Source organism: Dama dama, chromosome 12 (genome assembly GCF_033118175.1).
Source record: "Dama dama isolate Ldn47 chromosome 12, ASM3311817v1, whole genome shotgun sequence".
NCBI classification, from domain to species: Eukaryota; Metazoa; Chordata; class Mammalia; order Artiodactyla; family Cervidae; genus Dama; species Dama dama.
In genome coordinates, this window is record NC_083692.1 from 66,302,430 (window position 1) to 66,318,952 (window position 16,523).

The window sequence follows — 16,523 nt, forward strand, 5'->3', positions numbered from 1 at the left end:
TCAGTTTTTATCTTTCATGAATCGTGTTTTATCATCCTATCCAAGACATTTTTGCCTAACTCGAAGTCACAAATATTTTCCTCCATGTATTCATCTAGAACTTTTGTTGTTTTTGGTTTTTCATTTAGGCCTATCATGAGTTTTAGTTAAAGTGTTAAACATATACCGACCATATGACTAGGGATTTATTTATCAAAGAGAAATGAGAGCACATGTCCATATAAAGACTTGTAATTGAATGTTCATAGCCGTTAATCACCAAACTGAAAACAAAAAGTGATGGACAAATTGAGGTAAAAACAAACTGAGATGTATCAATAAAATCAACAGAACACTATTCAGCAATAAAAAGAAGTATGCTATGTATAGTAATAACATGGATGAATCTCAAATAATTTTGCTGAGAGAATCCAGACAAAAGAGTACATACTGTATGATCCCACTTACACAAAATTCTAAGAACAGATAAACTTAGAGATAGAAAGAAAGTAAGCGATTGCCCGGGGTTAGGATGACAGAGGTGAGCCACAGGAAGGGATTCCAGAAGAATGGAGTAATGGATATATTCATTATCTTAATTATGATGATAATTTCACAGGTGTTTGCATATATCAAAACTGATCAAACTGTACAATATGTGCAATTTATTGTATGTCAGTTTTACCCTTCCCAGGAGTGTTAGTGGTAAAGAACCCACCTCCCAGTTCAGGAGATGCAAGAGACTCGGGTTCCATCCCTGGGTCGGGAAGATCCCCTGGAGACGGCATGGCAACTCACTCCAGTATTCATGCCTGGAGACTCCCATGGACAGAGGAACCTGGTGGGGTACAGTCCAAGGGATCACAAAGAGTCAGACACAACTGAACAACTAAAACTATTGTATGTCAGTTATACCCTAATAGTCTGTTGAAGAGATTTGTTCTGTTTTGTTTTGTTTTACAGTGCTTTGTATTAGATTCCAAACAAGGTCCACACATTGTATTTGGTTGCCTTGCGTGAAATATCAGCAGGCTTTGGAACATTCAAAAGTAAAGACTGGCCCTTTGCCTGGCTTCCAGCAAATAACCTCTAAACTCTTGGAGCATTCAGCCTGCTAAGAGTGGGCTTCACATACAATTTTCAGGACACCCCAAGATTTCCTTATTCTCTAGCCCTTCCTTAAATCCTTAGATCAGTTCTCCAAGGAAGAGTCTGTATTTACCTGTGCCCTCCCTGTTTCTCCAAAGTATCAATACATCTCCTGGACTTGCTGTTTACCCTCAGTTTTCCAAGGGAAAACTCCCAGATTATTGGTCATTGTCCCAAATTTTAAAATTATAATCTCATTCATTCCTAAAGGATATTTTCACTGGATATATATAGAATTTGGGGTCAGTGGTTCTTTCCTTTCAGCACTGTAAAATGTTATGCCACTTCTTTCTGGCCTATGTAGTTTGAATTCAGTTCAGTTCAGTTGCTCAGTTGTGTCCGACTCTTTGTGACCCCATGAACCATAGCACGCCAGGCCTCCCTGTCCATCACCAACTCCCAGAGTCCACCCACGTCCATTGAGTCGGTGATGCCATCCAACCATCTCATCCTCTGTCGTCCCCTTCTCCTCCTGCCCTCAATCTCTCCCAGCATCAGGGTCTTTTCCTATGAGTCAGCTCTTTGCATCAGGTGGCCGAAGTACTGGAGTTTCAGCTTCAACATCAGTCCTTCCAATGAACACCCAGGACTTATCTCCTTTAGGATGGACTGGTTGGATCTCCTTGCGGTCCAAGGGACTCTCAAGAGTCTTCTCCAATACCACAGTTTAAAAGCATCAATTCTTCAGAGCTCAGCTTTCTTTGTAGTCCAATTCTCACATGCATACATGACCACTGGAAAAACCATAGCCTTGACTGGATGGACCTTTGTTGACAAAGTAATGTCTTTGCTTTTTAATATGCTCTCTAGGTTGGTCATAACCTTCCTTCCAAGGAGTAAGCGTCTTTTAATTTCATGGCTGCAATCACCATCTGCAGTGATTTGGGAGCCCAGAAAAATAAAGTCAGCCACTCTACTATCATTCACATTGTTTTTCCCTATAGATAAAGTGGCATTTCACTATGGGTACTTTTAAAGATTTTTTTCTTTGTTTTTGTGTCCAGAAGTTTGATTATAATGTGTCTTGGTATAGATTTCTTTGAGTTTATCCTGCTTAGAGCTCACTTAGCTTCTTGAATCTGTAGGCTTATGATTTTTGCCAAATATGGGAAATCTTCATATTCAAATCACCTCTTTGAATACTTTTTCTGCCCTGTTCTCTTTAGGTTTTCCTTACAGGAAGTAAAAGCATTTACCTGTTCTCATAGCTGTCTCTGGCCTGGCAGGAGTAGGAGAGGCAATGTGGCTCCTGCTGCTCAAGAAAGTGTGAAATAAAAACTGCCCTTTTTTGGCATCACTTTGTGGGTATTTGTATGCAGCTACATATTTATATACCCAAATGAATCCTGTCCTTTAAATTATGGAATAAATTAACTATATATTTTTAATCCAAAACTGTGCCACTGCTTCCCAGTTATACTATTTTATAATCATATCTCCTTTTTTAGCAAAGAAGATACTGTCTTCACCTTTTAATTCACCAGAATCGATCTTTGATAATTTTTGGCTCTTTCAAAAAATTTCAAATTTATTCTTAAAGAGCATATTTGTCACCATCAGTGAAAAAATGTTTCTTTTTATGATACGGGAAAGAATAGTCCAGCTTCTGAAGTTAATTATAAAAGAGAGTCCCCCAAAGTATTGAGAAATCATACTGTTCTTCGACAGTTAAACAGTTTCCCAAGGTGACTTTTTTAAAGGTGATAGATAATATTTATGGATATTTTATTTTTGGCATACTTGCTATTAAAAAATTAGGTTGCTTTATAATCACTAAGTGTATATGTGTGTGTGAAATTACGGAGGCTTTCTGGGGGAAGAGGTATTCAGTCCTTCACTTTCTAGGTATTCTGGATGAATTTAATAGCAATCTATAGGTACAATGACTATTACAGATCGAGAAATTGCATTAGGAATTATAGATGCATATCAGTAGAAAACCATTTCCTAGTCCACATATTGATAATTTGGAATACGAAAAGGACTGTCTTAGGATCTTTTAAACAAATAATTGCTTTGATGATAATTTAACTTACCCCAGACTAAAAACCATAAAGTAAATGTATTTGACCCAATAGTGTAAAAGCTAAATTCTGGACTTCTAAATCTTCAAACAAAATTTCTCTGAAAGCCAATTGTGTCCTTTGTTAGTAACAAAGTAAGTGGTTCTTACATTATTTTAAAATACAAGACTTGTTCAGCAGTATTTTATTCATATCTGCAAAGAGAGAATTGTTTAAAATGTTGACAGATAATGCTTTTTTTCTTTTGATATTTGTCATCTTTAAACATCAACAAACAGGATTCAATCTTATATAGTTATACTTTATTGATTTCCTATGATGTGCAAAGTACTGTTAAGAGATTTTCATTAATTTAGTATTTTATTGTCCTCTAAACAGCCTTGCAAAATAGGCATTTTTTTATCCCTATTTGATAGAGGAGGAAACTGAACTTAGAGAGGTCATGTAACTGCCCAGTGTCACAGGTAGAAATGGGACAATAGGCATTAAAACCCAGGTCCAACTGACACCATTATGTCTCTCCTCCTTGCCCCCTCCCCCATATACTCTTTACCTTGAGGGAGTTGGTGGGTTTGCCTGTGTAAAGAGACTATTTGAGTATGCTAAGCTTAAATACTCCCCAAAGAAGCTATTTAAATGACAAATGTATCAGAGACCAGTAGGTTTTTGGACATGAAAAATCCAATAATTTAATTCAGAGATGCCCAGGGGCTTTATTATGAGCTACCACTTCATCTTACAAGCACCTAGGATATCCTTATTGCCACCAATATACACAGATTTTTTTTTTAAAGCCCTGACTCGCCTTCTATTCTCCAGAAATAAAGTCTATGCTCCCTGAAATATGCAGGCCCCAGTTTTCAGGATTCTATCTGCCAGGATAGCCTGGTTTATGCCCTGATAACGAGCAGCTCCAAAAATCTTGGTTGTTTAGTATAATAAGTGTGAGGCTGCGCCATGACAGGCAGCCTAGATTAGGAGTAGGCCTGGTTTTCCAGGGTAACATGATTATCAGGCCACCTGGAGCCAGCCAATCAATATGCACCCAGTAAGGAAAAGGGATCCTATCAGGGGAAAGCTGAAAAGCCCGCGAACGCCCAAGTTTGAAAAAAGCCCGCGAAGGTTTGAGCCAATAAGATTACTTTGCAAACATGTAACCAATCTGCTTAAGCCAGCTACCAATTGCTTATGCACACCTTATAAATTGGGTAACAGCTTGGGCTCAGCGCTCTTCTGACCCTGCACCACTGCGTTGGTTGCGGCAGTGAGCCCTGACTCGAGTCAGCAATAAACTTCCCTTTTTTTGCGAGTTGCATTGTCTTGGAAGCCTTCTCTCTTCCCGCTCGGGGATTCGGACATCGGGCATAACAATAAGTATTTATTTCTTGCTTATATAAAATTTTATGTTATGTCTGGGTGGATCTTGAGGGCATCTGCAACACCCGCCCTCCCAATATGGTGACTCAGAAGCACAGGCTGCTTCAGTATTTCAGCTCTTCCAGTTCAACACAAATCCCCTTCCACAATCACAATGGAAGGCAGCAGAGAGACTTGAGAATCACAACCAGCTTTTCACTACCGTAGGCAAGAAATGATTTGTCACTTCTGCTTACCTATCATTAGTTATTGTAGTCACATGACCTTGCCCATTTGCAGGGGCAGATGAGAAAAATAGTTTTCTGTGTGACGATAAGGCTTGGACAGTCTAGAATCTGCCTGCAATGCAGGAGACCTGGGTTCTATCCCTGAGTCAGGAAGAGCCCCTGGAGAAGGAAATGGCAACCTGCTCCAGTATTCTTGCCTGGGAAATTCCATGGACAGAGAAACCTGGTGGGCTGCAGTCCATGGGGTCACAAAAGAGTTGGACATGACTTAGTGACTAAACAACAGCTACAAATGCCGAAAAGGAGAATGAGATACCACTGAACACTAGTAATGTTTGCATAATAACCTGCAGTTGTCTATGTCTGTTGTATAGGTATAGAAATAGCCATTTGGAAATAGAACTACTTAGTCCAGATGAGTGGCCAGCAGCCATAAGGATCCCTCTTTCATTAGCACACTGCTGCTTGGGTTTACTGATGCAAAACACTGCCAGCTTTTTTCTTCTCTCCACCTTTAGTGAGAGGCCATGCAGGGACATGTGACAGTGTAGTGTCGGGAACACGAGGGAGGAGGAATAGACAGTCAATGATGAAAGGGAAGAAGGAAGGGGGCAATAAAACTCATAAGCTCCTCACTTCCCCCCCAACCTTCCCCTGGGTCTTTGCAGTTATCTCCAGTCCTATTCCATCTCTTCTTTCCCCTATCCAAGTCCCTTCCTGCTCTTTGATACATAGCCAAGAAAGCTGGAATCCAGGAATTTTTTTGAACATAAATGGATCCTGTATCTTTCTGTAGATATGGAAATACTTATCAGCACCCATATGCTAACACTGGGAAGACTGAAGAAGGTTGGTCTTTGGAGAGCCCTTCCAAGAAAAGTAATTAGGTGCAGAGGGAGGTGGGAGGGAGGTTCAAGAGGAAGGGGACACATGTATGCCTGAGGCTGATTCATGTTGATGTATGGCAAAATCCATCACAATATTGTAACATCCCCGATTTAAATAAGAAAAAAAAGTAATTAGGGTTACCAGGGAAAGAGAAGTAGCCCTATGGTGGCATGATGAGCCTTGAGACAACCAAGAAATAACTGTAATTTTAATCAATTCGTAACTTATTGTCCTGGGACCTAGTCCTACCCATCACTATGTCAAAGCCCTCTACTGTGTCCTTCACTTATTTAAAAAAAAAAAAAAAAAAAAAGGTCAAAATAGGCAAATTTTTAGTTGTCTTTTCATCTCATTTCTCCTTTTCTCTTTCCTCCCCATCCTCTGTTTGGATGCCATACCTGTTTCTTTTACCATTAGGCTTCTTTGTGCCATTTTTTTCTCGTTTACTTGGTCATCCCAGCTTCCCAATTGTTTCCATCAGCGGGCAGAAAGTTGCTCACTCCTCAATCCCAGAATCCACCCTGTCGGGGTTGGGGTGTGTGTGTGTGTGTCCCTATGGACTGTATCATATGTGTGAGTGTGAGTGAGTGTGTGTGTGTGTGTGTGTGTCCCTATGCGTGTGTGACCCATAGACTGTAGACCTCCAGGCTCCTCTGCCCATGGAATTTTCCAGGCAAGAATAACGGAGCAGGTTGCCATTTACAACTACCCAGGATCTTCCCCACCCAGAGATGGAACTCTAGTCTCTTATGCCTCTTGCATTGGCAAACGGATTCTTTACCACTGCACCACGAAATGGGACTAAATGAAAAAGGCCCAGGAAACTAGTGCACTGGATTTCTAAATCCCATCTTTCTTAAATAACTTCAGCTACACCCAAGGCCTGACGGACGAGACTGGGCTCCGTGCCCAGGTGGCAGCGACTACGTGGAATTATCAGTCTCAGGCAGCCCCAGCTGAAGAGATAAGGAGTAGTTAACGACAGCATTAAAAGATGAGAAGCCCCGGAGGAGCACCGGGCTTGTCCACCGGAGACCTCAGTGCTGTCAGGATCGTTGATGGGGAGGGGGGGCAAGATGGCGCCATCCTTCCCCTCTCCCAGGCTGAGCGTAGGGCGGGGCCGCGCGCGTCACGTGACAGCGCTCGCGGGCCGCGCGCTCCCCATTGCCCCAGGCGCACGGCAGGAGTCCGGTGCCATCGCAGACGGTGGCTCTTCACTCCTCCTAGGGATGTCTTCTCGTGTCCCCGCAAAGTCTGAAGGCTCTCTCGCTGCAGCTGAGAGCCGGAGCGGGTCCAGGAAACGGGGCACTGGGCCGCGCAGAAGCAAAGGGGCTGCAGAACAAGATCCTTGCAGCCCGCGCCGAGGCGGGAGGTCCGAGCACTCAGCGAGGGGCTGGGCAGGAGACCTCGCGGGCATTCTGAGGGACAGCGGGGCCGGGCGTTGAGGGCGAGGCTGTTGGGGAGGTTCAGAGCTTTCCACCCCGACCATGAGCGCTGTGAGGGGCTCCAGGGTCCCCTCGGGACGCCAAGCATTTGACTTGGCCATTTTCCGGGTTTCCCATGGCCATCTAGCCTCGAAGCCAGCAGGACTGAAAAAGGGCTTCAGCCAAATGTTTTCTGCCCTCTGAGGAGAGGGCCTGAGTCTGTCAGTCTGAGGAGACTCGAGAGGGCTGTCCTGGCCTTCGGTGGTAGGAGCTGAGGTTGAAGAGGGCGGCGGGAGCGAAGAGCGCCCTCCTTGACTATCAGAAACCTCCTGTGTTTCCGTCTCTGCTAAGTGGGCTTGGCCGAGCTGACCACCCAGGAGGGACGGACGACGCTCGGCGGGCTCTGACCGTGCCGCCTTCATGTGGCTGCTGACGGGGACCCGGGAGGGAGCGGGCATGGGGCGAAGCCTCGCCCTCTCAGCTCCCCGCCTCCTAGGAGCCGGGGCTGGCGATGTGGAGACCTGAGGGGATCCGCGGCTGCCCGGGGTTCTCCAGGACTCCACCAGGCACCCGCGCGTTCCTCCGCGCCCGGGGCTGGAGAAGGTGGCGCCGGGGTCCGAGGCGAGCGCACGGGCGGGCGACGATTGAGCGGGAGCCCCAGCCTCGCCATGGGGCATAACGGTAGCTGGATTTCCCGAAATGCCAGCGAGCCGCGCAACGTGTCCAGCGCCGAGGCGGCGGGCGCCAACCGCAGCGCGCTCGGGGAGTTTGGCGAGGCGCAGCTGTACCGCCAGTTCACCACCACCGTTCAGGTCGTCATCTTCATAGGCTCGCTGCTCGGTAAGCCGGCCGCCGGGGTACCTCCCAGGTGGGCTTCCCCGAGAGCTCAGGCTCGGAGAGCCGGGATCGGGGGTCGCTGGCGCCTCCTTGGGTTTCGGGATGCCTGGAAAAAGTGCAGATAGTTGAAGGAGGTTTAAGAATGCCAGGGTGACTGAAGGGAAGTTAAGCAGGGATGGTCGACCGCAGCGCCCAAGCTGGAAACAGAAGAGTTCCGGTAGGGTTTGGTCCCGAGTGGAGGTCAACCTGGAGCCTTCTGGAGAGGCGGCTCTTTGCGGACCGCTTTGGGATGGGCACGGGGTTGTGCTCATCATACTTAACATCCTGGGTACCATGGCGGGGCGCTGGCCCCGACCTTTTGTTTACAAATACAGAGCCACAAAGCTTCAGTTTTGTTGCCGATGACTGATGTGTTTTGCGCTCCTATCTATTCTTTGTATACATTTCTGGTATTTTCCCCAAGAACCTTATTTTCCGCGCTTTTAAAAAAATGGCTTGCTTCTTCGGAACACCGACCTCCGAGTAAAAAACCTTGTGGAGTTAAGCTCTGTGTTGCCTTAAGATATTTTTAAACCCCGAAACGAAATAAATCCCAATACACTTTTCTCCCCAGCTTTTTTTGTTTGTTTGTTTTTAAAGTACGGGATAAAGGTAGGAGAAAAAACACAAAACACTACACACAACAAATTTAGGAATACTTGTTGGGGGACAAAAAGACCAACGAAATGAAATGAGTGGTTAGTAAAAATGTTAGTGCACTAATGTGAGAATTACCTGAACTTCTGGTAGCTACTCTTTAAATGATAAATGATACAATGAATATTCATTTTTGTTGAGATTTGTTGCATGTTGCATATTATTTGTAAATATGTGGCTTCCTTTCAAATATAAATTCTCTGATAATGACACTTATAAGGTTGTGAAAAGATTGTTTATAATTATGTGTGATATTATGGCCAAGAGCAGTCTTAAAGTTTCAAAGTAGGAATAGATTACTTTTTTGTAGACACTTGTGAATTTCCATGGAAACCAAGATAATTGACATCAAAAAGACCATGAAACATCAACTATACCCTAATTTAAAAGAAAAAGAAAGAATAACACACTGTAGTAAATAAAAAAAGACTATGAAAGAATTGTTTTTAATTTCCTTATGTAACTTCTCTAATTGTCATCATCCTGTCCCATTCTGGCATATTTATCTTTCACTTTTTGTCATGAGGACATTTTCAGGAGCTGACACTAATGGGCTATATGTAGATTTATGTGTGTATGTTATGTGTTTTTATGAGTGGAATATATATGCACAATAACAAAGCAAAAGCTTGTGTCCCAAATATTTTCAATATTCACTTAACAAACAGTAAACACTGAACACCACCTGGGTATCAGGCACAATGCACTAGAGATTTTTGAGAGTTAAATTCTAGTATTGCCACATTTACTTAAAGAGTAGATTATTATTGGGGAGGCAGTAGAGGTGGCTGCATTTTTATTTCTGCATTTATTCTGCATATATCTGCATATACATATATATGAGAGAGAGAAGGAGAGAATGTTTTGTTTTTTTCATTGGTAACTTTAACCCTGAAGAAAGATGGTACCTAGAGAAATTTTCTCATAGGTTGAATCTAAAAACTTTAGTACTATTGAAATAGAAAACAGAGCATGTACATAAAGGACAGAACAAACAATACACAGTTAACTAATGCTTTGCTTCCCATGTACTTTCAGTTCTGGTAACTTGCATTGGATTTAGGAATTCCTAGGTAAATATGCCCTTAATTGAACTTTTTCCACACAGCACTTTAATTGCCACGCAAAAACTGCTTTTATGGATATCTTAAAAGAGAAGACTGATTTTGCTCCTGATCTTTGGTTATACTTGACTTGACCTAGTCAGGATTCCCCCTTACACATGACTTAAGCCATTCTAAGAAAGAATTCCATTTGCTCCTTTTCATTTTTTCTAAGAAGTATAAATATGGTTAAATTTCTAGAAATTAAAAGTCAGAGAACTTGTGCAAACATGAAAGGCATTTCTGGTTTTCATAAAAGCTTAGCTGCATAGCATTGCCCTGTGCACTTGTTACAGGTATTATTGGTTCATTGTTCTCTGAAGATCTGACCCATACAAACATGTCTATGTCATTAAATCCTGGTAAATGCCAGTTGAGGCTCTCAGAGCTTAAGTTCCAGAGCCATGTGTCGTCAGTTGCATGGCAAGTAAACTTGGGAAGCCTGGTTTCGTGAAGCCCCAAAAGAGAGAAAAATTATCCCAGAAGAATCTAGGATAAAAAGTAAACAGAAGAGTGAATAGTATCTGGAGTAGCATATGACACTGATTTAATCTGCTTGTTCCCCTGTCTCTAAACATGGGAGAATGAATTTTTCCCTTTAAGTAAATTCAAATATACTTCCCATATTGTCAACATTGATTTTCGTTGGGATTTCCAGAAACCTGCTATATATATGAAAATTTCTTTGTACTGTTGACATCTTATAGCTTCTTTTGAAAACTGTTTTAGTGCCGTGTATGAGAAAAAATAACATCAAGGAATAGCTATAATATTTCAACACAAGGGAACATTATTTGCTGTGTTGAAAATGAACTCGAGAATTGCATATATTATTCTTCAAATAATGCCTTTTGAAGGTTTGTGTGAGTTAGTGTCTCTCAGCTTTTTTGTGCAACATCTTGGGATATACAGGTAGATGTTGAAAGAGAGTCAAATAGTTCAGAATGCCCTTTGATAAATATATAGCATTAGTAGTGAGCAATGTGAAATCAAAGACTAAAAAAGAATTGAAACCATCGTTTCCAGTAAATGTGTTGGATCTAACTCCTCAGAGTTGAACTTTTTCTTTTCCCTTATTCTCTTTGGATTCACAATCCAAGGACCTGGAGAGTGGGACCCATTCTGGTGCTTTGACTTGAAAAAGGTCAGTGGCTGTGACCTAGTGTATTACCTCTCAGCTGCTTCTGGACAGATTGTCTCTTACCTGTTATTATCATCATTGGAGGCATTTATATTTTTATAAGTGAAATTTCTCTTATTTAAAGAAAATTAGCACTGTAGACAATAGCCAACAAGTGTGTATCCTACCCTGAAATTTATTTTAAAATAGAGAAATCAGCCTGCCGTCCTCTTGCCAAACCATCATGTGTACAGTTCTTAATTTTAACCTATCTCTGTTTTCCTTAGCAATAGTCTACAGTAAACAGACTATACCTATATGAAGTTGATGACCTCAAATAAAGGTTCAAGTTGTCTGTTGCGTGATTTCTTGAGATGGTCATTGAAGTAATAATTTCAAAGGAAAGAGGGAGGGAAATTATATGTTGAATTGATTTGACAGATATGGAGGAACACTATTTTTGTTCATGATTGTCTGTAATCACTCAACAAAATTATATTGAGTATCAGCAGTATTCATGGCACTTGTTTGACAGAGAAATATATTTGTGCTTTTGATACTAGTTGAAATTAACCAGTTAATAGCTGGATAGTTCTTGGAGCTTGTTAATTAAATTTTTGAGAGAAACAATGTTACTGCTAGTTTGTGTTCATAAGGCATACTTACAAGAATGATTTTTTGTAATTATATACAATATAGTATGTTGGCTGTAATTATAGCCAATAACAATGTAATATCAACAGTCTGTATACATACATACATACACATACATATATATATATATGGCTTCCCTGGTGACTCAGTGGTAAAGAATTCGCTTGCCAATGCAGGAGATGCAAGAGATGTGGGTTCAATCCCTAGGTCAGGAAGATCTCTTGGAGTAGGAAATGGCAACCTACTCCAGTATTCTTGCCTGGAAAATTCCCTGGACGGAGGAGCCTGGCGATCCACAGTCCATGAGGCCACCAAGAGTCAGACACAACTTAGCATGCACACACACATACACATGATATATATGATAGTAAATATGATTATATTATACTATAATATAATAAATATATTGTTGTTGTTCAGTTGCTCAGTCATGTCCAACTCTTGGCAACTCCATGAACTGCAGCATGCCAGGCTTCCCTGTCCTTCACCATCTCCAGAGCTTGCTTAAACTCATTTCCATTGAGTCGGTGGTGCCATCCAATCATCTTGTTTTTTGTCATCCCCTTCTCTTCCTGCCTTCAATCTTTGCCAGCATCAGGGTCTTTTCTAATGAGTCAGTTTTTTGCATCAGGTGGCCAAAGTATTGGAGCTTCAGCTTCAGCATCAGTCCTTCCAATGAATATTCAGGACTGATTTCCTTTAGGATTGACTGGTTTGATTTCCTTGAAGTCCAAGGGGCTCTCAAGATCTTGTCTTCTCCAACCCCCACAGTTCAAAAGCATCAATCCTTCAGCGCTTAGCCTCCTTTATGGTCCAACTCTCACATCCATACATGACTGCTGGAAAAGCCATAGCTTTGACTAGATGGACCTTTGTTGGCAAAGTAGTGTCTCTGCTTTTTAATATGCTGTCTAGGTTGGTCATAGCTTTTTTTCCAAGGAGCAAACATATTTTAATTTCATGGTTGCAGTCACTGTTTGAAGTGGTTTTGAAGCCCAAAAAAATAAAGTTTTTCACTGTTTTCGTTGTTTCCCCATCTATTTGTCATGGAGTAATGGGACTGGGTGCCATGGTTATAGTTATTTGAATGTTGATAGTTATTTGAATGTTATTTGAATAGTTATTTGAATGGTAAGCCAACTTTTTCACTCTCTTCTTTCACTTTCATCAAGAGGCTCTTTAGTTACTCTTCATTTTCTGCTATTAAGGTGGTATCATCTGCATATCTGAGGTTATTGATATTTCTCCCAGCAGTCTTGATTCCAGTCTGAGCTTCATCCAGCCCGGCATTTCTCATGATGTACTCAGCATGTAAGTTAAATAGGCAGGGTGACAATATACATCCTTGATGTACGCCTTTCGTGATTTGGAACCAGTCCGTTATTCCATGTCTAGTTCTAATTGTTGCTTCTTGACCTGCATACAGATTTCTCAGGAGGCAGGTAAAGTGGTCTGGAATTCCTATCTCTTTAAGAATTTTCCAGAGTTTGTTGTGGTCCATGCTGTCAAAGTCTTTGGCATAGTCAATAAAGCAGAAGTAGATATTTTTCTGGAACTCTCTTGCTTTTTTGATGATCTAGTGGATGTTGGCAATTTGATCTCTGGTCCTTCTGCTTTTTCTGAATCCATCTTGAACATCTGGAAGTTCTTGGTTCACGTTCTATTGAAGCCTTGCTTGGAAAATTTTAATCATTACTTTGCTCGTACGTGAAATGAGCTCAATTGCCCGGTAGTTTGAACATTCTTTGCCATTGCCTTTCTTTGGGATTGGAATGAAAACTGACCTTTTCCAGTCCTGTGACCACTGCTGAGTTTTCCAGATTTGCTAGCGCATTGAGTGCAGCACTTTGACAGCATCATCTTTTAGGATTTGAAATAGCTCAACTGGAATTCCATCACTTCCACTAGCTTTGTTTGTAGTGAGGCTTCCTAAAGCCCACTTGACTTCCCACTCCAAGATGCCTGACTCTAGGTGAGTGACCACACCATTGTGGTTATCTGAGTCAGTAAGATCTTTTCTGTATAGTTCTGCGTATTCTTGCCACCTCTTCTTAATATCTTCTGCTTCTGTTAGGTCTATACCATTTTTGTCCTTTATTCTGCCCATCTTTGCATAAAATGTTCTTTTCATGGTATAAATATATATATCATGATAAATATCTTTACCGTAATTATAGCCAGTAATAATGTGATATCATCAGCTGCCTTATACCTGCTTTTTTCTGTTTTTGGTATGTCTAGAAACCTAGTAGACTACTTCAAGAATAAGGTGTCCTGAATTGACCTAAGGAGTTTGAAGTGGTGAGGTCAATAGTTATCAGCCTGGGTAGATGAACTCCTAATATACTGACTCAAGCTTCCTCATGTTTCCTTTGATTTCCATATGCTATATGCATTTCACCACCCCATTCTCTTATAATGTTATCTGTAATATGCAGGAAAGCAGTCTGACTTCCATCTGAATGAAATGCTTTTGATAATCCTTTGTTTTTCCTTTCTAGACCTTGAATTTACCAATTCTTCTGGAAATTCTACTGTGAAAAACATAAAAAAAAACTTTATTAAAATTAAAATTCATGTATTACACATTTCACCCAATTTTAGTATACAGTTCAATGGGTTTTAGTATATTCATGGAATTATGCAGCCATCACCACTATTGAGTTTCAGGAAACTTTTTAATACCCACCCCCCAAAGAAATCACACATCCATAGTAGTTGCTTCTCATTTCCTCTATAAATACTCTGAGCCCTAGCTATCCACTGTACTATACAGCCATTCCTATCTGTTCCCTTCCCCTTTCATCTCTGTATTCTCTGAGACACAACAGTATTGAAATTAGGCCAGTTAATAATCCTGCACTGGCCTCTAAGTGTTCAAGTGAAGGGAAGAATTGCATGTATCTCACTTTACATCAAAAGCTACAATGATTAAGGTTAGTGAGGAAGGTATGCTGAAAGCTAAAATAGGGTGAAAGTAAGGCTTCTTGTGCTAAACAGTTAGCCAAGTTGTAAATGCAAAGAAAAATTTTTGAAGGAAATTAAAAATGCTACTCCAGTGAATACATAAATAGTAAGAAAGTGAAACAGCCTAATTGCTGATATGGAGAAAGTTCAGTGATTTGGGTGGAAGATCAAACCAGCCACAACATTCTCTTAAGCCAAAGCCTAATCCAGAGCAAAGCCCTAACTTTATTCAATTTTGTAAAGGCTGAGAGAGGTAAGGTAGCTTCAGAGGAAAAGTTTGAAGTTAGCAGAGGTTGATTCATGAGGTTTAAGGAAAGAAGCCATCTCCGTAACATAAAAGTGCAAGGTGCACCAACAATTGCTGATATAGAAACTGCAGTAAGTTATCCAGAAGATCTAGCTAAGATAATCAGTAAAAGTGGCTACATTTGTAGACAAAACAACTTTGTATTGGAAGAAGATGCCATCTAGGACTTTCATAACTAGAAATAAGTCAGTGCTGGGCTTCAAGCTTCAAACAGGCTGACTCTTATTAGGGTTTAATGCAGCTGGTGACTTGAAGTTGAAGCTGATACTCATCATTCTGAAAATCCTAGAGCCCTTAAGAATTATTCCAGATCTACTCTGCCTGTGCTCTGTAAATGGAACCCAAAGCCTGAATCACTGCACATCTACTTACATGGTTTACTGAATATTTTAAGCTTACTGTTGAGACCTACTGCTCAGAGGAAAAGATTCCTTTTAAAATATTACTGCTCATTGACAATGAGCTCTTGGGCACCTAGTCACCCAAGAGCTCTGATGAAGATGTGCAATGAGATTCATGTTGTTTTCATGCTTGCTAACGCAGTACCCATTCTGCAGCCCGTATATCAAGATGTACTTTATAGACTTTCAGGTCCTATTCTTTAAGAAATATGTTTTTTAAGGTTATAGCTGCCAGGATAATGATTCCTTTGATAGATCTGGGTGAAGTAAATTGAAAACTTTCTGGAAAGGATACACCATTCTAGACGCCATTAAGAACACTTGTGATTCATGAGAAGAGGTCAAAATATCAGCAACAACAGAGGTTTAGAAGGAATTGATTCCAAGCCTCATGGATGACTTTGAAGAGTTCAAGACTTCAGTGGCAGAAGTAATTGCAGATGTGGTAGAAACAGCTAGAGAGCTAAGAATTAGAAATGGAGCCTGAAGATGTGACTAAATTGCTGCAATCTTATGATAAAACTTGAACAGATGAGAACTTACATCTTATGAATGAGCAGGGAAAGTAGTTTTCTTGAGATGAAATCTCCTGGTAAAGATGCTGTGGAGACTGCTGAAATGATAGTAAAGGATTTAGAATATGACATAAATGTAGTTGATAAAGCAGTGACAGGGTTTGAAAGGATTGACTACAACTTCAAAAGAAGTTCTACTGTGGGTAAAATCCTATCAAACCGTATTGTATGCTACAGAGAAGTCATTCGTGAAAGGAGAAGTCAATCAATGAGGCAGACTTCGTTGTCTTATTTTTAGAAATTGCCAAAGCCACCTCAGCCTTAAGCAGCAACCACCCTGATCAGTCAGCAGCCATCAGCATGGAGGCAAGATCCCTCATCAGCAAAAATATTATGGCTTGTTGAAGGTTCAGATAATCATTAGCATTTTTTTAGCAATACGGTTTTTTTTTTTTTTTGGTTTATCTGAACATCTATTAAATAGACTTTCTCTTGTAGACACTTTATTTTATAAATAGCAGTATATATAATTAGTAGTATTAAAGTAGTGTGACCTATGAAGTTTGTAGACATTTTTAAAAAGAGTTTGGAGTAAATTATATAGATTAAAAAATTTGAAATATAGCAATAAAGTATTTTTTAATTGAGGTATGTACATTGTGTTTGTAGACATGCTATTGCACATTTAATAGACTTACAGTATAGTATAAACATAACTTTCATATCCACTAGAAAACTAAAAAATTCATGTGACTCGCTTTACTGCAGTATTCCCTTGTTTGCATTGGTCTAGAATTTTGGGGGTATGCCTGCATATGTTGAGAGTTAAAGTATAGTAGGGCTTCCTAGGTGGTG

The 16,523-nt window shown here is 40.8% G+C and overlaps 1 protein-coding gene across 2 annotated transcripts in view; it reads left to right on the forward strand.

The window, feature by feature from the left end:
- Positions 1 to 16,523, forward strand: part of GPR176 (G protein-coupled receptor 176) — a 124,694-nt gene that overhangs the window by 4,267 nt on the left and 103,904 nt on the right. The window contains exon 1 of one of the 2 annotated variants that reach the window (XM_061157610.1): positions 7,361 to 7,908. The exons of the other annotated variant lie outside the window; for it this stretch is intronic. Within the exon in view, the coding sequence (XP_061013593.1) occupies positions 7,737 to 7,908 (172 nt within the window). The 5' untranslated portion in view covers positions 7,361 to 7,736. Of the gene's footprint in view, positions 1 to 7,360; positions 7,909 to 16,523 lie in introns of those variants that run through there. 2 annotated transcript variants of the gene reach the window in all.